Below are 22183 nucleotides of genomic sequence, written 5' to 3'. Positions count from 1 at the left end.
CAAAAGGAATCCTTTAAAATAGTTTTCACATTAATATTATAAAATTACAATTAATATCACTTAATTATAAATAACTTTTTAGATATTTGCTGGTAATAAAAAAGTATTTTATGTATTTCACAACCTAGTTCATTGCCAAGTAGGTTTGCACAAACAAGGAATTTGCCTTGGTGTTGCCAGTTAAAATATACACAAAATTAAGTAATACTAAATAATATAAAAAAGACAGAAATTTACAACAAAAAATATGTAAAATATATTCAAAGTGAGAGGAGCTGCTACAGGTTTAAATTTAAAATTGAAGAGAATTAGATGAATTGTACAAAATATTGACCAGAAATGTGCAAATGGTCATAGTAAAACAGTGTGCCATTAACAATAATAATAATAATAATAATAATAATAATACAAGTTGTGTTAATGTAAGGCACCATGTTACATCTAAAATTACAGATGTGCAAATATAGGATTATGACATTGTACGTTAATATAAATTGTAATGTTCATGGGTAGGATTGAGGTCCTTGTTGATGAGGCAGCTGCAGTTGGGCAGAAACTGTTCTTGTGGTGGGACATTTTGGTTCTGATAGACCTCAGCCTCTTGCTGGAGGGGAGCGTTTCAAAAAGTTTATGTTCGGGGTTGAAGGGTCGACCATGACAGTGTCCTTTGGTATTTTTATTCAAAACTAGAAGTATGTTTAAATCAGTGCCACACCCATTGTAATAATAGTGTAAAAACAATAAAACAAAGGACTTTACAGGAAAATAAAATTATTTATTAACTCAGTTAACACAATTTTGTGTTAAATTATAAAGTGAATTCCATACAAAAAGTAAACAAACAATAGATGAAACAGAACATTTGTGAAAGTGCACAGACAAAAACATACTGTAGCCTGACCAACAGTGAATTCCTGAGAGAGATACTAATAAGTCAATATTTCAGTTAGAAAAACAAACAAAAACCCCCCAATATATTCCCTTTTTCTTTTTTACATAAATGCACATTTTTGGATAGGATCCCTTATATTTGTTCTTCAAAGACTTATGACAAAGATATTTGGCATTTCCGTACTGCAATTTCTTGTTTCTTATTTGCAGACACCGATACAATATATCAGGAGTAAGCTAATATAAGTCGATATATTAGAACAATTCTTACTTTCTTACTCAAAAACATCTAATATCACAGTCAACTGTTCACTTAACTACTCACTGATGTAATTAAATTACATCAATTTCAACAGTACTGTAACATTATGGCTGTAGTTGTTACACAATCTGTGCAGTCTGTGTGTTGTTGTGGTTGTACAGTCTATTACCTCTCCAGCAAGACACAGTGTAGCCTGCTGGTTGCTGGTTTTGTCACTCAGTGGTGTGGACAGTGAGCTCCCCATCAGGTTTTATTTCTTTTCTATAGAGAGATATCCTGTGTGTTGATCCTCAACTATGACCTTGCTGCGAGGTCTGCAGACAGGTGTATATTCTGACTCTGTTGTAGTCGTCAGTGGTCAGATAGTCTGCAGCTGGTACAGCTTGGGTCCTTTCTTCAACAGGAAACCCTGTTCATTCAGAGAACTCACCAGACCTTGAAAGTCCATCACCTGGTAGGAATAAATCAATGACTGAATAAACGATCACACACACATATGATGATACTGTTTTTAGTGAAACATCAGGTTTTACAGCATGAATAACACCGACTGAAGGCCTGAATTATTAAGCAACTACAGTATGTGGTTGGAAGAGACACTGTAACATGTATTCTACAGACAATGAGAGCAGACAAAAAGTGAATATTTGTGGGGAAGCTTCTCTACATAACTTTAAAAGCTTCTTGTAAGTAATAAACAATAAGAAATGAACAAAAAGCTCATCATCTGTGATGAGGTGTTGAGACAACTGCACTGTTTTAAGGAGACATTTACAGATTTTAGTGGGATTGTTGTTGCTAGACCAACATTCCAGTCTGAATGTTCACTGAAATAGTTTCTCTTGTCTGCTGCACTGGTTTGTAAATGTATTATATATTTTTTAAACATTCTCTTTTATGACAATCTTTGTGTGACTCCATCTCTCTGTCATTTCTTTAGAAGTCGTTCTTTGACTCCTAATGCCTTATATTTATAAGTAGTAGAGGCCCAAATATTTTTTCTCAGGTGGAGCTGACCTGCAACCGTGTATAATGTGGTGTCTCTGTACTTCATCAGTGTTTCTAATTCAACATTGTGACATTTTTCTTTTATTTTCTTTCACAGCTGGTTGATGGCTCCATCCTCTGTCAGTCCTGCTACTTAAGTGTGTCCCTTTTAGGTGGTTCTTCATTTGAAACTATTGCATAAGGAGATTTTAGTTTCACAGACTTGTGCCATTCATGTCCTGTATGTAAATCTGAGCCGCTGTGTCGTTACCTTGTCTGTGAAATATACATGTGTGTATCTGAGCTCTTTCACCTTTATGTTCAGTTTGTCGGCCACAGCTCGAAGCGTCTGCAGGTCAAACTGCGTTTCGTTGGTCTTCTGAGCGTGTGCGTGCAGTGCGTTGACCAGTCGTTTTCCAGCGCCGCGCTGACTCATGCCTGATCCATGCTGAGAACGCTCAAAGTCCAGATTGCCCAAACCATCTGAATATGTATCAGCTAGACTGCAAAACACAAACAACACAAGGAGGGAGAGAGAGAAATTTACCCTGACAGAAGACTATAAAGCTGCACAATTAAGAAATCATCATGATTTTGTTACTATATGTGAACAATTATTAGTTTTATGAAGGTATGGGTACTTTTGCATACCTTTATAGAAAGTGTAATTTGCAGTGTAAATGCATATGTGCTATGTTTTTTATTGTAAAGATTATGCAGCATAGAAATATCAGGGCATTTTGTAGTCATATGGAAAAAAAAAGAGGCAGACTAAGAAAAAATGAAAACATATGCATGTGTGTCTGATAAGAGACCCTGGAAACTTGACTGAAGTCATTTTTACCAACTTTACACTAAGATATACACAAATAAACACACACTCAATAGATTTTAACCAGACTGTGTATAAAATTGTTACCTCTGTAAATTCAAGTCTCCTCTACACATTTTTCTTGAAGTAAGTGGCACATACACACGATTAATCCTCTAATGTTACCTGTGTTTCATGATCTCTACCACATCCTCAGCATCACTCTTAGTAGCTGTTTCTCTGAGCTCCAGCCTTGCTCTTGCCTGCACAAAAACACAATATAAACTTTGGGACACTGGTGGGAAATCGGTTATGCTCATCAAATGTTTTGCTAAAGAGCTAAAGAGTTTGCTGTAGCCTCAAACTATACTATCTAGTGTCACATGTTGAAAGGTGTGAGACACTAAAGACACAGAAATGTACCTCAGTTAGTCTAATTAAAGACTCCAGTTGTCGGGTGGTGATGGGCGTGGCGTCAGCAGAGTGCGCCTGAGATCTCAGCGACAGGTAGAAGTCCTGGAGGATTTGCGCCGCTTCGGGAGAGAGCGACGGATGAACGTACTGACGAGCGTAGCTGATGTACTTCCTTAACAAGCATGCTGGAATGGGGTCGGCAACTTCACCTGCAGGGATCTTAATACATACACATACGTTTTTTGTTTTCTTTTGACGAGCAGGTACTAATCTGCTCCCTGTGTGTAGAGTTTGTATTGTCCCTTTTTACCTGCAAACGTTCAGACAGCGGCATGTCTGAGTGTTCTAGTAGGATGGAGGTCTCCAGTTCACTGTTGTTTCTGGTTACTGTGGCGCTGCTGGTTCTACCTTTTCCTGCCCTGTTTGCCATGACGTGCTCTGATAGGCGGCGGTCATGTGACTCGTCTGGGATGTCCAGGAGGAGGAAGACGACATCGAAGCGAGAGAGTAAAGCTGAGCCCATTCTAAATACGAGAACGATACTGTGAAACACTTTTATATTTACACATATACACAGTGTGTCTGTACATATTTACACAACATAGTGCATCTGTCTGGATGTATTAACACTTCTGCTGATGTTGATTCCACTGACTGACTAACAAATCGTACAATGTGGGATATTTTATGACTTTTAAATGAGTAATAAACTGATGCAGTAACTATATTGCCTTTAAATGTGAGTTTGGAGAAGATCTGCCTGTGGGGTCTGCAGTACTGCAGCTATGAAACGCTATTAGGTAACTGAATGACTGATGACCAAACTTACTTCAGATTCTCAGAGACAGTCTTGCCTCTGTTGTAATGTCCTCCGACGGGGTTTGCAGCAGCTAAGACTGAGGTTCTGGCAGGAAGAGAGGAAACTATTCCAGCTTTAGCCAGACTTACAGACTGCTGCTCCATGGCTTCTAACAGAGCCTGCTGCTGGTTGCCCAACTTATCAAACTCGTCAATGCAGCACAGACCTAAAAAGCAGAAAGTGAGAGTCTGAGTGCTCGCAGCCCTGACAGGCAGTGGGAGCTAACGCTGTGTGGAGAGCATGGATCTCCAATTCTGTTGATTTCTCAGGTTTCAGCTCGAGTGTCTTTTTATTCCTCTGTGAGTCGAGACGTTTTCTCTGACACTTTGGGCCTTTCGACAACAATGAGACACCGAGAGGCTGTTCTGCACCGGGGAAAAGAAGTGAAGGACTATTTTTTAAATTTTTTTTTAGGAGAGGCAGGTTAACCTTGAAACCAAAAAGTGATTCAACATGAAATCTTCTGTAAAAAAATCCAATTCAATCAGTGATATTAAAGCAAGTATTTTTTAATCAGCTGTTGAAAGTACATTTTAATGTTTTTTTAGTGTGTAAAACACAGTATTTGGGCTGAGATCACTTCGCACAAGTATCTACAACTGGTGTCATAAATAGGCCACCTCAATAAATCAATATACATTATATATTCATACACAAGAGAGGCACAAACACACTTTCCTACCTTGGTCAGCCAGCACCAAGGCTCCAGCCTCCAGAGCATAATCCCCTGTTCCTGAATCTCGGGATAAACTCACTGTTAATCCTAAAGAAATAAACATTAAATATTAAATTCCCCACTTGAATATGTTGCTGCAGATCTGAATAACTGTCCAGAGTGTAATCACCACCCGCATATATAACATAATATATGAGAGAGAGTAGTACTGTAAGACTATTTACCTGCGGTGCTGGTACTGTTGCCACATACATAGATTCCTCTAGGAGCCACATTGCACACTGCCTACACACACAAACACAGAGCACACATGCATACAGTATGTTAGTATTAGAAAGAAAGTAGAAGTGTAAGTCGAAGAACAACATCTCACAGCTTCAAAAAGTATAAATGAATGAGCATGTCAAGTAAAAGAAATGAGTGCCTCAGTGTTACCTGTAACATCTGACTCTTTCCCATGCCGGGGTCTCCCACCATCAGGATGTGTGGGTCTCCTCTGACTGGGACGCTGTTCTTATCTACGTGTTTCTGTCTGCCTCCAAACAATATCAAGGCCAGAGCAGCTTTCACCACCTAGAGACACACAAGGATGTTATAGACTTAACCTAGATGTCCATATTACTATATAAACCATTTTTAACAAATCAAGATTTGCTGTATTTAACCAAATCATTGAGAAAATATTCTCAGTCTTGTCAAAAGTGCAGTGCGTCTCTGAACTCACCAGATGGCCGTAGATAACAGGACACAAAGAGCTGAAAAAGGCGAGGAGAGCGAAGGTGTTAGTGATGTTGTTATGCGTTAGTGGGACTGTGTTAAAACATGAGTAAAAGTCTACAGCCACAGCAGCAGCCTGTGAGGATGTAATGTTCCTCACACACCAGAAAATATAACTACTAGATGAATGAAACATGACACATTTCCTGTTACATGATCTTCATCACTAGTGGGACAAACAGCTCAGCTGTACATCGACAGACCAGAGTCAGCTGTGTTTAGTCAGCATCAGGTCTACTGAACTCAACAGTACAACTCACAGAGAAATAATTTATCTTTTATCTGAACAATTAACAGGAAAATCACAGTATAATTGTATGTAGTAACTATCTTACTGCACTATCAGTCTCAGCAGGTCAGGCTGGGACTGGATCTCCTGGATGGCATACAGCTCTTTCAGACTGAACTCTTCCCCCCCAGAACGATCTTCAAGTGACCCTCTTGACCCCGGACCTCCTGATTTGGACTGCTGACCTAAACATTCATTCATTCATTCAGGAAATAGCATCTTATCGACTTGTTACATTTAAGTCATTCAAATCCAACTTGATAAAAAAAGACAATAAAAACCTTTAGTATTGCTGACTGAAGTGGCATCAAGGTAGAGGAGGAACATACACTGATCTTTATTCCCCCTGTAACTGCCTGCACACAAAACATAGACAGTCAGATATTGTGCCTGGTGCATGTTTATGTTGTAGCCACGATTTATCTACAAAAATTCAGACCATTCTCCATAAATGAATGCCTAGAAGCACATCGTACAACAACAAAATACATACAACTGTCATACAACTGACAGCCACAGCTGGTCATACATACAGTATATAGTTTATATATTTTTACATCTCATTTAGTACCATGGAAGAGAAATTTACTTGTGTGTGTTTGGTTTAACTTCCTACCTTGGTTAGAATCGTTGGTAACTCTTACTATCCCTGTCACGGTAACCGTGTCTCCAGGGACGCAGCTGTCACAGAGGTCAGAGGTCAGGTGACATTCCACGGTTCGTGGGATTCGTCCAGCCTCCCTCTGCTCTCCGCCCATCATCTCCTGCACCCTGCAGGGACACGAAAAAAATTGATTTTAAGAGTGATGTAGATAATTAATTCTCACACAGTATAATTCAACGTGTCTGCAACCGTCCAGTACCTCATTAAAACAGCTAACTGAGCAGTTTACTTCAGTTGCACATCGTTGTTAACCAAAAATTTTTTTAGAAACCGTCGTAAAATACACCAGACAAAGTTCCTTCCAGCTGCAAAACCACCTCTACCTGTTACGCATACAAAAGACTTGCAGTTTGATAAAAGCCGAATGTGAAAAATGTATCCTCTGTTTTAGCCATCCATAACTCTCTGATACCAAAACAGAAGGATTGCTAATCAGTCAAACCTCGCCACTGCTGAATTTTTACACAAATACACGCATGATTTATTTGTAAGTATGTGTGTGTACTTACTTGATGATCTGCCAGTCCACAGTCTGTGTGAGGGGAGAACTCCGGCAGGGGGCGAAGGAACGACCGCGACAGTCCGGCTGGCCACACTATGAGAGAACACACACGTTAGATTCAACAATGTTCATATATAATGTAAAAGACGTTGATACAGTATGTATACAAGTGTGAGCTGGAGGTGTATGTGTATGTGCCATGCATACCTTGGTGGGTGCAGCATACTTCCCATGCTGCAACGCCAGAGACAGTGTGTTTGAGCAGGTCATGCACCTGAAGGCCAGCCTAGTACACTGAGGTCTGATATTGCTCACTCTGACCACCGTTCCCCTCACGCACACCAGCAGCCCGTACACACTGGCACGCAACATCCGCAATGGAGTCAACGGTTCGTAGTTATACAGCCTGTGGAAGATTTACGCAAATAAAGTCATCTTCATTCAGCAGGTGTCGAGCAAACGACCGGTCGCGCTTCTCTGTGTGCGTTACCTCGCGCTGATGTGAGGGATGTTGATGATCGGTGTAGCTACAGGAAGCTCTTCCCCTTGTAGCTCAGCAGCTTGTTTCTCCAAATCTACAGTCAACACCTGAAAACACACACACACAAACATACTATCAGTCTGGTATTTGATCTCTCAGTGGAGCAGTCACATGCTTTGTGTCCTCACAGATTAACATTTCAGTTCTCCAGTTTCCAAAGTAGCTTCTCTGACAGCATACTGCACGTGTACCTGGTGAATGGCCACTCCCAAACAGCTGAGGATGATCTCCGGTTGTTCTTTCAGATCTGTGGTTAGTTCAGGAAGAGCTTCACGCACCTTCTTGTCTCCAATCAAGTCTGCATAATCTACTAGCACACTGCCCTGACGCTCAATCTCATCCTGTATGCAGACACACACACAGGAATTTGAACACTGTATCATAATGAGAGATGTTAACACTAATATTAAACAAGTACACAAGCAAACAAACAGGCAGACTGACCTTGTCATAAAGGTGAATCTTAGATGTGAAATATTTCTCAAACACTTTAATCTTCTTAACACTGGGTGAGCTCTCTATGAAGCCTGCACATAAAAAGACATCAAAACGTCACATCACCATGGTGACTATATGTAAATCATGTCAACACTATGCATTATCATCATGTGAAAGAGATGTATGAACACACTGATACCGTCAGTGAAGTAAAGCGTCCATCCTTTGTAGGGACATAAATCATCTAGAGTGGACTGACAAAGGACTGAAGAGGCAGACAGGCAGTTAGGGTTGTGAATTGTGACACATATTGTTGCAGTTTTTCATGTACATCTTCATTTTTATGAGTTGAAAAGTTAGAGAATATTAGATGCTAATATTTATAATGTCTTCAGATCATATAAAATGAAAGGTTATACCCTGTTTAAGAGGCTGTGAGTGGATTTTTTTATATTTTTGCAAATATTTATGTCTTTCCTAGATTTTCCTCAAAGTTAATATGTTAGATATTATGTGCATGTGGAGCTAACCTCTCTGAGTGCTATAGATTCCCGATCCTCCTCCACCTCTTCCTCCTCCTCCACCTGACGATCCTCCTCTCCAAGGTCTACTCCTCCATCCTCCTCTCCATCCTCCACCACCTCCTCTCCATCCACCACCACCTCCTCTCCATCCTCCACCACCACCTCCTCCTCCTCTCCATCCTCCTCTGCTTCCTCTCGATCCACCGCTGCCTCCTCTCCATCCTCCTCCACCTCCTCTCCATCCACTACTACCACCACCACTTCCTCCTCCTCCTCCTCTCCCACCCCTCCATGACCCTCTCCTGGCTTCCTCTCCACTCATTCCTAAAACAGAGCAAAAAGGAGAGACAGAGAAAGGATGGGTAAGCACATACAAAAAGAGAGAAAGTGCAAATTTAGTGGTAATTTATTATCTTAAAGCAATTTTAGTCATATACATTTATTTTACCAGTCAGGCATATAATACCAACCACAGTGAGGTGATGTATCCATGAAAAGTTATCTGCTAGCTAATAGCTTACAGTACTTGGCTGATGATTTCTCTCTCATCCAGGTACCAAAGCAGAGACACTGACATTAACTTTACTGTTCTAATAAACTGTCTTCTCCGGTCTTTCACCAAAAGTTCTGAACTCCATGTAAAAAACTGTGAATTTAACGTCTCTGTCATTTTAATATAATTGTGCTGAATGAATTAAAGCCTTCAAACAAAACCTTAACACAATACGAAACACTCGACATATCGGCAATAAGGAGGATTTAATTCGGAAAAAATCCAACATTTTTCTGACAAACCGTTACAGTTATTAACGTTACAGTCATTAACGTTACAATCAATATCAGTCTTGGCAGAAAGACTGCGGAGATATAAGTTATATAAGTTAAACACTGAAGTTTGTAGGAACAAAATGCCTCACAGTGTACTACAGTAGTTAGATATATGCCGAAGTCAGACACAAGTCTTCCTTAAATATGCTAAATTCAAGTCTGCTTTAACGTTAATGAGTTTGTTTTGATTTTGGTCTGTTTGTTATCAGTTACGTTTTACAAAATGTTCCACTGAAACCCAAAGAAAGTAACGTTAGTGTAATACAAACCTTTCGCTTTGCCTTCACGTTAAATGAAATAGCCTGACAATAAATTAAAGTCGATAACTAACTCAAAACGTTAACCGAGTTGTTTTTATTATACATGCTGAAAGTTCCCTCCACTGACGTCAAAGCTTCTTCTTCTTCGTCTATTATTTGCGGCAGCTCAGGCTCTGGAGCGTGTCGCTGCCCTCCAGAGGACACCGACGCTACTGCAGATTAAAATACAATACAACCTTGAAACCAACAAAAACAAACAAAAAAACATATAAATATTATTTTGCGTAATGTAAGTTGTTTATGGATAAAAGTATCTGTACTTTATGAAACAGCACTAAAAGTTCCAGCAAATGATGAAGCTATATAGTAAAATTTGTCCTCATCATGAGATGCTGCTACAACTCTTTGTTCCTGTCTTACAGTGGTAAGTTCATTCAGAACCGGTTAATTTAGCTCAATAAAAATATGCTTCCATGGGAAGAATGTAAATTGTAGTCTTCACCATCGAGAATAGTGTCTTGAAACACATTTTTTTCTTGCTTATTAGTATTTGGATTCTGACGCTTAAAAAGGCTTTTTTGCAACTGATGACTGATATGAATACATATGTTTCTGAAAACTCACTTTTATTGTAAGGCTTTCTTATAATCTTTATTTGTTGACTTATTTATATTTTCTTATAGTTATACATATGTGGGAATGTGTGTGTATTTGGTATTTTATTCTGTTCTTTGCTCCTTTTATGTCTGCCTTGTAAAGCACTTTGTCATTGCTGGTTCTGATAAGTGCTATATAAGTAAACTATTATTATTATTATTATTATTATTATTATTATTATTATTATTATTATTATTATTATTATTATTATTATTATTATTATTATAAGCTGTGTTCATGTGAATAAATACAACACTGTTTTTTGATGGGTTTAATATATCAGTGATTTACACAGTAATTAAGACAAATTATTGACTTCTAGTCTACCATTTGTATTCAAATTTAACACTTAAAACATGACAGTGTGCCTAGTTATAAATAGTTAATTATCAGCTGTATCTCAGAATCAAAATCATTAAAATAACCATTCTGGAAAGTTATTTAACTCATCATGTAATGCAGCAGACAATCAATCTGTCAGGTAGAATGACTTTGACGAAGAGGACATGAGTCTTTGAAGGCATTTATGACAAATAACCTTAAATTAAAGAACAATTATAAATATTTGCTCTTATTTTGCTTTTTTTCTACATAATGATAATGACCCTCACAGAAAAAGACATGTTTACACAGTCCTCTGCTGCTGTCTTCTGGACAATTAATGTCATTACATTTTTTTTTTTAGCTTATACATCTTCACAGGCTGACACAGATGCTACCCTTTAGGTTTCAAGCTCCCCACAATAACATGACATCAAATACATGCATGTCTGTCTTTGTCTATTTCTTGTTTTTTTGAACTCTCCCTTTTTTAACTCTCTCTCTCTTTCTCATAACACACCACACATCACATACCTCAACTTGCTACTCTAATGTCATAAACCTGAAACTGACTCTATACACACATATAGGCACTTATTATAAAAACAATTGAGTTCTGAGTTCACAAAACTACACACTCAACAAACTGACAGTGAATCACAGACTCTTCTTTTCCCCTTAAGTAGGATAAACTACTGACACTCTGTTCATTCTCTGACATCCATCATATTTCTTACTTATCTCTGTTCATCTGTTCATCAAACGATATTAACGATCCGTTTACACTTTCAAACCAACCTTAAGTGTTAAATTTTGTTTGTTAAATTTTCCAATATATTATGATTGAGCATCTAAAGCGGAAAGCGCAAAACGCTCCGACACTGAAACAAAGACAGATGTACAAGAGCGCACACTCATACACTCTCTCAAGGGAGTGGTTTGAAGGGGACAGGAAAGACAGAGCGAACAAGGAGAAAAATCAATACCTGAACTACTGTGGCCTGGAGTAGTTAGTGGTAATAGCAGAGGGCTGAGAGGGATGGTTACACACACACACACACACACACACACACACACACACACGAAAAGGGAGACAGATAGTGAAACAGGTTGTTGGTAAGGTCAAAAACAGTTCCTGTGGGGGAAACAGACAAAGAAATAAAGACAGAGTGAGAAAGAGATATGTCCCCTAATTCTGCCCTATTATTATCTTCACAACACTGAGAAACAAAACAATTCTTCTTCCTCTTCTTGTCTCACCTCTTCATACTTACTGATTTGATCTTTGGGATGACAACTGATGCTTCGTGGAGAGAGAGATGTAGGAAACAAAGGCCTAGAAGGGAAGCTGAAGTGCTGACAATCACCACAGAAGGACAGATGTAGAGATGATGAGAAGTAACGCCATTCGGAGAGGCATTTACTTGATCAGTCAACAGCAAACTTCCCATAAAAATCGATGCAAATTCAAAAACGATTTAGAGATCATTTTTCAAGACAGTTTGTTTTTATCAGCCGGCGTTCGGGACCCCGAGCAGATGGTGAGTCACTGCCGGTGGGTTGTGACACGACAGGAGTATCGGCATGTTTTAAATTAGTCTGGGTGTCAGGGTGAGACACTTCATTACTTATGTGTGTGCGGACAAGGGGATGAGTTGGCATAAGGTCAAACAGTTATTTTCACAGCGGCGAGTCCTCTGTTTTGGATGCTCTGCCTCTTTCCTGAGCTGTTTGGAGACGTTCCACACAATGATTCAATCAGATTCTCACCTGGAGTTTAAGTTTTTGACAGTGCTGCCCCACAGAGTGACCATGATTTTTTTCTTTTTTCCTGTTTAATGCTCCCACTGACTTAGAGGGTAATGATTTATATCAGATATATAATTTCCTTATATGCTGAATGTCTCGCTGACTTTGTCTGCAGGTATCAGGTCAAAATTTAAGTTTCGAGTATAAAGTATCAAATTTTACATGGACTATAATCTCTAGTGGCCACACAGCAGCAGAAAAAGAAAGAAAAAAGGAGGATAAAATGGCAAAAAAGTAGTTTATTCTTTATCATCTTGTGATGATGTACATTCAAGGACAATACGTTATGTTTGTTTGTTTGTATGTGTCATCACCCACTGGGTGTTATGCTCGAATAAAATTCCTGAGTGCAGTAAGATGTGGAGTGCAATATCCTATAGCAATGCGTACAAAATGACTCCCCACAAGTATTGCATTGCACAACGATCAATTGTGGCTCCAGGAGACCAGCTCAGGTCGATAGGTGCAGGCATGCAGCTGTCACCTGTTTGCTGCAAAGAGAAATTAAGCTGTCAAACCTTTTTCTTTTTCATTGTTTTTTAACATCTTTCTCTTGCGGCGAGCCATCTATGTAAATATACTGGCAGGAGAGGCTGAGATTGTACAGAAAATACAGTCAAATATGATTTAACTCCAGGGACAAAGTCTGCTAATAGAACTGTGGGAACAGAGAAATGATCAAAGCCAATGGAGCTGGGAGGTCTGATGATGAAGAGATGTGATGCCTGGAGGGAGACAGTCCGTCAGTCAGTTTTACTTCTGCAGTATTGCTTGATCAATATTAGTATTTGTAGCTACATTTACCAACGCATTCAAGTGATGATAGAGCAGTTATGATAGTGGCATCTTCCTTATGAGGCCTGGACTTAAAATATTGGTGGAAAAATAGCTTCAATACTTAAAGCTGCACTAATCATAATTTTTATAGCAGAAACATGGGACAATAACAGTAAAAACTGGTTCAAAAAAATGAGGGAGACTATCTGTCAGACGACCACTGGGAGGCGCCAAAGTCAAACATATTCAAATCCTACACATAGTGACTTTAACTGTGTTTTATCTACACTTCAACTTCTATAAACAATGGGAAAAACAAGACACTGCATGTAAATAAGACAGCTTTGTAGTTGTTTAACAGAGCTGGGCTAGCGGTTTCTTTTTCCAGCACTACACCTTGGAATAATCTCATACAGGACATATCTTCCTTTAAAATATCAAAGAAGTGTATTTCCCAAAAATGGTGGATTATTCCTTCTACTTAACCCCAATCAAATCCCGATGCAAGAATGCAATATGAAAGCAAAATTGAGGACAATAATTGTGTGGTTATTTAGACAGCTGTCCTTGATAAACAGCTCACTCCACACAGCACATACACACCACCGAATAAACATGAAAACACTCTCAAAAGTAAGAACTCAACACAGACACACAATCTGGAAAAAGCTGCTCTGGAAATTTGCCATTGTTCCCTGTGGACATTTCTGTCTTTTCTAGCATTTCAGCTATTATCTGAGAGTATATATACATATGCATGGAGATAACAGTAGTGACTTTGAAACACAGACACTGAAACCTGCCTCCTATGGCCCTCGGCTCTTTTCTTAGCTTCACTCTGATGGGAACGTCCAACCCAGTCTCACATCAAAATGTGTAACAGCTACGTCGGTCCACAGCGCAAAACGTATTAGTTTCACAAAATGATGTCAAGGATCAAGGATCGCACAAACTAGTTTCTTTTCATTTCCCTCCAGCCCTCTGCAATTTGAACACAAAATTACTCTGATGACACTTCTTTGCTTTTTACTTTTCTCTTGACACCTGTGTTTAAAAAAAGTGACGCATAATCATCCATCCTTTTCACTCCAAGTGAAAAAGAGCAATTAATGAATTCTGTGACCTCTCTCCTCTCCCCCGCCTCCTGTCTCTCTTTCTGTCTCTCAGCGATGCAAAAGGCCAAACAAATCTCTGACAGTTGTTCTTATTTTGCATTTTTCTATCACCTTTGTTTCTCTGTGGTTACACACACAGACACACACACAAATGTAACCTGTGCATACTGATACACTTGCACATGCATGAAATATCCTGTTACCCATGCCAACCTAACACACATGCATATATTAACACAGAGAGAGGAGCTTTTGAAAGAAAATTGAATATTTAACATTTCTGTGCAAAGTTATACTTCAGTTAAACGTCTTTATTGACACACTGTATGAGTGTGTGTGTGTGTGTGTGTGTGTGTGTGTGTGTTTTATGACTGCGTATTAGCTCTGAGCCCCAGTGGGTCTGTTTCTTCATCTCAACTAATATGTGTTTTTACTGCACACTAATGGACCACTAGGAAAGACAGACACACATAAAGTTGTCAGTATTGTGTGTGTGTGTGTGTGTGTGTGTGTGTGTGTGTGCGGCTGAATGTGCGTGTGTCAACTTAGCCAAAGAGTTTCTTTCATATCATCAGTTTCAAGCGGTGAGGATAGATTGGTTTTAACTGAATATGCGAAATGAGCCCCTGCTAAACTCATTCAATTAGATTTTTACATTTCCCAAGAGGCAACAATTAGCTCACACCAAGTGCCACTTTACAGGTTGCAGATTACAATTGCAGAAGTGGAATGAAATGTTTAATTAGCAGTACACTGCATAGATTCTGGATGAAAATGTAAACATGTTACTCAACGTAATATTCACGTGGTGATGAGGTTGATATTCTTTGCAGACGATTGAAGAAGTCTGAGAGAATTTGTCATGTAGAGTGAATCCAAGCCATTTTTTATCATAGACAGACGCTGTTCTTCTGGTTTGGAGTACCTGACAGTTAAATACAGGCCTAGCGTAGCTTTAGGCTACCACCTTAGTGCTACAAATTCACAACAGAGCACCTATCCTGAAGCAGCCCATGCAGATTTAAAGGCAGTTCTTCTGAAATTTGAACAACACATTAAATATGCTACACCAGACAAGGAAAAATACACCAGGCAGGATTTATTATTTTATTATTTCTTATTATTATTTGATATATTTACTGTCAGACTAGGCTCCCACCTCTCGTCCATCCTTACACTCAGCACCGGCTCCCCACAGGTCTGTGTGTTGAGCCCCATCTTCTGCGCCCTCTACACTCATGACTGTGCCCCCACCATATTCACCAAACAGCTCTACAGGAGGTGAAACAGCCTACGGGGATGAAGTCCAAAGACTGAACTCAAAAAAACAAAATAAAACAAAAAATTCATAACAGACTCCTGGAAGAACAGTGCAGACCTGGATCTACTATACATCAATGGGGACTGTGTTGAAAGGGTCCCTGCTTTCAGGCTCCCGGACTACCAACAGCACTGAAGTAGTCAAGATGGCACGGCAGCAACTCCATTGAGAGTGTGCTGGCGTACCGTATCTCCGCGTGGTATGCCAGCTGCTCAGCAGCAGACCAGAGAGCCCTTCAGAGGGTCATCAATACCGCCCAGAAGGTCATCGGCTGCTCACTGCCCTCTTTGGAGGACTTATTCAGCTCTCACTGCCTCAGTAGAGCAGCCAACAGCAAAACATACTGAAAGACCCATCCCACCGTGGACATCATCTGCTAGACCTGCTGCCCTCTGGAAGACACTTCAGGTCCATCAAATCACAGACAAACAGACTTAAGAACAGCTTCGAGTCCAGAGCCAAACACTGACACTGACTGTCTGGGACCTGTGTGACTATACAATGTCTATAATCTACAATACTTACAGTTACATTTATTGAACATCACACAGATATTTACATTCCAACTGCAACTTTGTTATGTGCATATTCATCACTGCTTTATATTGGGTCACTGCAATTCAGCAAATGTGCAATATCCTGAAGTGCAATATCTCAGCTGCTAATAATTTTTTTTACTGTATTGTTTTATGTCTTATTGTTTTATAGGTTACAGCAAAAATATATATTTTATTTATATATTTAGAACCTTAAGTTAGTTTAGTTCAAACCCTTTTCTGTTTTTAATTGCTGTTTGTTATGTGTGAATTCACCGTCAGGATTGCTACTTAATTACATTTTACTCTGTGCAATGACAATAATAAATTCTATTCTATTCTATTCTATTCTATTCTATTCTATTCTATTCTATTCTATTCTATTCTATTCTATTCTATTCTATTCTAATTTAAATAAATAGTTAAACACTTAATTTCTTACTAAATATACTTGTTTGCTTCCTTTCAGAGAGTTATATGAGAGATCGATACCACTCTCATGTCTGTGCGTCATTCAGAAATTAGGCTAACCTATCTTAGCATAAAGACTGGAAGCAGGGGGGAAACCCAGTGTTCACAAATATGCCTACCAGCACTTCTGAGGATCACAACTTAGCACCTGTAGCTCGTTTGTTTAATCAGATCCAGGCTTGTTGTTTCCCCTCGCTTAGTCTTTAATCTCCGAAGTCTCTAATCACCTCTTGACTCCAGCTCAGTACACATATGAGATTGATCTGGATGTTTTTTTTTGAAACTTCAAATACCTGTCAGTAGGCTACACCATAACTAGGCTGTTTTGTGTAATGTCTAGTTGTTACCTTTGCCTAATGTCATCTGTAATGTATTTACTATCATAACACTGTTGTTATTTATTCTCTTCTCTTGTTGCTCTTTGAAAAACAGATTCACTGGTTTATCATTACAAACTCATACTGTGCAGCACAACTTTATTTTGAATATCTAGTGGAGGTTCAAAGTTTTTATAGATGCCAATTATGCCTGGGAAACATATAAAATGATGCAAAAAGATGAAACGGTGCAGCCATTAAGAACATGGGGGTTTGAATATGGCATTCAGTGTAAACATCATACAGCTTCAATGAAGAGTTGCAACAAACACAATACTGTAGTATAATGATGGTGTCAGAAAGTGTGGAATAAGATGAGTTTTCCAACCTTAATGTGCACACTTTTGCAGTCTGTTTTTACCTGTTGCTGCTATCAAACTACTCTAATATTTATCTCATTAATATCATAAACACTGTTAACTGTTTACCCAATAATAAAACTGCGAAGCTCATGTCTCTCCAAGACTGTTGTTAATTGGTTTGATCTCTCCCAGTGAAGAGATGAATCAGGAAATCCAATAACAGTGAAATTAGCTACTGCATAATTTATCTACTGCATAATGCTAAGACAAAAAATTTCACCCAAAATCAACTAAAACGAGAAAACTGCATGTAAGCAATAAGAATATCAGAAAAATATATATGGATAAGAGTTTTAACAAGAATAGACTCTTGTTTAGAATGAAAAAAAAAGCTTCATGCTCACTCTGAGCTTATTATGAACGCACGGATGTGACAAAGTTTGTATGGTTTCGGGGGATAATCCTTTCGTTTCTCTCTGTAGGTGTCAGGTGATTGACACTAAGCAGAGCGTAACTTAATCCACACGCCGATATGAAACGACTCTACATTGGCACATTGGAATAATGATGAAACAGAAACTCTGACAAAAATAAATTAGTACTTCGTATTTGGTGCAACGGATTACCGAGCTCAGTCAATTTTCATTCTGTGGAAGTTGTTTTTCACACTTTACAAGAATAAATGACTTCTTTTGAAGCTAGAAGAAATGAATCTTGATTTCTCCACCTGCGCTGTGCAGACAACAACGGGAAAAATATAAAGGGAAGGAGTGACCTGGACGATTGCTATTAACCTGAAATCACAAAAACAAATGCTGATCAAAGAGCTTTTACAGAGAAGTTAAGACATATACATAAATAAATAAAATTTTAAAAAGTGTAAAGTGTTATCTTCTCAGGTCACAGCCCAAATCTTCCTAATAGGCTGATTTGTAAAAATCATCACATGAGCCATGATCAAAAATGCTAATCACATTTTCTAATTATGACTAATCTGTAATGTCTGTAATTAAAACATCAGTTTAGTCAGAATTATGCTATTATTGTAAAATGACTGATAAGAGGCAAAGAGCTGTAATGTAATGGATTGAGTTACAGCATGCGTATATGTGTGGGTTTACAATCTATTCATCACATTAAGGGGACTCACATCCCATCTGGAGACAAAAATTCTGTCCTAACAAGGTTTTGCCATTTATTTTAGAGTTAAAGGCTGTAATTTCTGTTACTCCAGATAATCCATATTCTTTACTGTCAACAGTTCTCACAGCAACTGTTTCCTTTGTGGAAAGTAGTCCCTATGACCCCATGAAGACTATTGACAGTAAGGTTGTAATTTGGGTGAATTAACCCTTTAAAAGTTGGTAAAGGTTAAACATATGACTGGAGTAAGATTAGGGTCTTGAAAGGAAGTCGATTCAACATCTTTCAAATTCAGCACTGGATGTTTGTGTGTGTTTTAATAGATGTCGTTTCAAGTCGTCTAACAAGGAACAAAAAGCTAATAAATGTTACCAGCACTTGAAATAATAACAGCAAACACGATGACAGTTTGTTCAAAAATGTAGAGAAAATATAGGAGCAGTGAGCTATACTTTGAAGAAACACACACAAAAGGAGTTCAGGATCATTCAGGGTCCAACACCTCCTCACCCAGTACATCTAAGCATTCATCATTCCAGAAACAACTCGCTCTTTCCTGACAAAACAATCTCAACTTAAAGGTTCATTTACTAGTTTTTTAAGAGCTTTGGTCATTCATCATCATCATCATCATCACGGTCTCATCGTTAGAAACAGTTCTGAAAACGCTAGCAAGTGGACCTTGAGTTCAGACAATTTTGTCACATGTACAGTTTACAAGGTAAATTATAAACTTCAGTGAAGTAAGTCTGTGTATCATAAGGTATCAAAGCATATAATAAAAAGAGAAAGTCTATGTCAGTGCTAAGGAACCAAATCAAAGGCAACAATAAGAAAATGTTTCCAATTTTCTGTCATTTTGGAGATAATCTCTTTATCCATTTTAATCGATGCTTCAGTTGTTGTTGGGTGAAAAGTCAGCACAGCACATGATCTATAATATCTATTTGTCGTATGTGAAACTAAGATATCAATAAAAACCTACTGTATTGCTTGGCTGCTGAAGAGATTTAAAGTCTGCTATCCTAAACTGTGCTGCTGCATTGATTTCTCACGCTGAGAGCTGTTATCTCCTGCTAATAAAAACATGCTTGTATTTGAAGCATGTTTCCCTAAGTCAACCCAATATTTTAAACCCAACGCTGGAGCTGTATTTTCAAGGTGATGAGAAGCCTATGAGACTGGTGACTGACAGCACAGAGGATTACTACAGGTGGAAAGTAATTTGGTTTCAGGTGCAGTATATATTACTGTATGTAGTATTTCTTACAGCCTAGGAATTATATCATATTTAAGTCTAAGGTTGGGGTGGTGAAAGGGCCGAAACATGTTTGACTTTCATGCAGGAGGCAGGAGTTCAACTTCGTACCGTAACTACGAACCATGTGTCCCAATCCTAACCTTTCTCTCTAATCTTAACCATACCATTGCTATGCTCAGATATTGTAGAAAGAAAGAATATTAAAAAACATTTGCACTGTACATAATCCAGGATTTTGCAGAATCATCCAACATTGACATTCCTGTCTGGTGATAGGCCTGATTTGTAAACATGGATCGACTACAGCAGGAAATTAACTGTGACACTCAAAAACAACAAATGACACAGTGGATGTGATAGTTACTGTAGCAGCTCGTGTCTAATGCCAGTGATATTAGAGCTAGTCTGTCTAGAAAGGTATATCCAACTGTTGCAAAGAGGATGTTGCTGTTCAAGGCTGTCCCCAAAAAATGTATATAAATTGATTATTAATTAATATAACTTGTTTTCCCATTTATGTTGAGTTGGCAAATTTAATTGCTGCCTGGATTATGTTCACAGGAAACATTTTTTTGACTGAATAAAACATTAAATTTATATACCAGGAAGTAGGCGGAGTGGACGGCGGGCGCACAAAATGCAGGACTCTGGCATCGGACACTGAGGGTTAGGGCTAGGGTTAGGGTTATGGTTAGGATTATGGTTAGGGCCAGGGTTAGGATTAGGGTGAGGGTTAGGGTTAGGGTTAAGGTTAGGGCCAGGGTGAGGGTTATGGTTAGGGTTAGGGCCAGGGTTAGGGTTAGGGTTAAGGTTAGGGCCAGGGTGAGGGTTAGGGTTATGGTTAGGATTATGGTTAGGGCCAGGGTTAGGATTAGGGTGAGGGTTAGGGTTAGGGTTAAGGTTAGGGCCAGGGTGAGGGTTAGGGTTATGGTTAGGATTATGGTTAGGGCCAGGGTTAGGATTAGGGTGAGGGTTAGGGTTAGGGTTAAGGTTAGGGCCAGGGTGAGGGTTAGGGTTATGGTTAGGATTATGGTTAGGGCCAGGGTTAGGATTAGGGTGAGGGTTAGGGTTAGGGTTAAGGTTAGGGCCAGGGTTAGGATTAGGGTGAGGGTTAGGGTTAGGGTTAAGGTTAGGGCCAGGGTGAGGGTTAGGGTTATGGTTAGGGTTAGGGCCAGGGTGAGGGTTAGGGTTAGGAGGGTGACCTCCTGAGTCCTGCGTGTAGTTATATTTAGGCAACAAAAGCACTTTGGTTAAGGTTAGTTAAAGATCGTAGTTTTGCTTAAATGCTAATAAACATATTAAGGTTGAAGTCTTTTTCCTGTATAACCAAGAGGAAGATCTTACCCTAACCTAAACCAAGTGCTGCCAGTGCTTAACACAACTGTAAAAAAGTTTAATAATGCTGTAGGTTACCATGAGTGGACATTATGCTGCACAGGTGCACTGAACATTTAGTTCAGTGTCAACATTTTTGCAATAAAAGTGTAATTTGGCCAGCATTACATTTCCTGCAAAACTCATGTAACTTCTAGAAGATAAGGTTGTGCTGTTATGCTTTAATTTGAAATTTTCACTTGAGTCCTTTGTGCTGGAAGAATTGTCCTTTGCCATCCAATTGTTGTATGCCATTCAAGGATATCTCATTGTGCTGTAACACATCATGGGTCCCAGCCTCTATGTGGCTTAGTGTAAGTGTGTATCTGTACTGTGTGTGTAGAATTTGTGTGTCTGTGTGTGAGAGAGAAATAAGAAGAGGTGTTTGTCTTTCCAAAGAGCCTTTTGTGTGTCTATACAAGTAACTGAATACACTCTGTGTGTTTGTGTGTGTGTGTGTGTGTGTGTGTGGGTTTATTTGTGTTGTGATTTCAAGAGGCCCTCTCTTGTCTCTTTCTTGACGGTCTAAACTTGTCAGCTGCTGCACTTAGGCAATGAAAGCCTTTGTTAAAACAAACACTAACTGCAAACTATTTCTGCCTCTGGAAACCATGCTGCCTGTTAGTTGAAGGTAAACACATCGTGGGTGTTTTGTACCAGGAACAAATAGCAGATTTCTCTGCTTAGGGCCTTGAAAACAGCTGGGTATTTTTTTTTGTCTCGGTGACAAAGAAGCAGACATTTTTTTTGTTTGTTTGTCTGCGGGAATGGCAAGCGAGAGCATTGTCACACTCACTGGCTGCATCTAATTCTACTAACCCCTGTTCCCATTAAAACACTAGTAGCTAATAGCTTCCATCTGTGCCAGCTAACCAGGTCAGGGAGCCCTTGAGAGATCAGTATGTGTGTGTGAGGGTTGCCTTTTGGTCTCGGGGACCAGAGAGTAACAGCACTGCCACCTTCAGGGACCTCTTCCATTACAATAGAGAAGGATAG

The 22183-nt window shown here is 39.0% G+C and overlaps 1 protein-coding gene across 1 annotated transcript; it reads right to left on the bottom strand.

The window, feature by feature from the left end:
• Positions 1–697: 697 nt before the first annotated feature.
• On the bottom strand, positions 698–8780 carry mcm8 (minichromosome maintenance 8 homologous recombination repair factor; the record flags this gene model as incomplete). Its single annotated transcript, XM_044372790.1, has 20 exons — positions 698–1604; positions 2454–2643; positions 3138–3214; positions 3375–3584; positions 3676–3889; positions 4195–4390; positions 4907–4987; positions 5125–5185; positions 5336–5473; positions 5625–5655; positions 6013–6151; positions 6248–6322; positions 6583–6737; positions 7140–7225; positions 7340–7538; positions 7623–7720; positions 7865–8014; positions 8118–8200; positions 8311–8376; positions 8642–8780. Coding segments are annotated over 20 exons (2481 nt in total), but the record flags the coding sequence as incomplete, so codon positions are not given.
• Positions 8781–22183: the final 13403 nt, after the last annotated feature.

The sequence above is a fragment of the Thunnus albacares genome, chromosome 14 (assembly GCF_914725855.1).
Source record: "Thunnus albacares chromosome 14, fThuAlb1.1, whole genome shotgun sequence".
Lineage (NCBI taxonomy): Eukaryota > Metazoa > Chordata > Actinopteri > Scombriformes > Scombridae > Thunnus > Thunnus albacares.
Note: the sequence above shows the minus strand (reverse complement) of the source record. Positions and strands in the feature narration are given on the sequence as shown.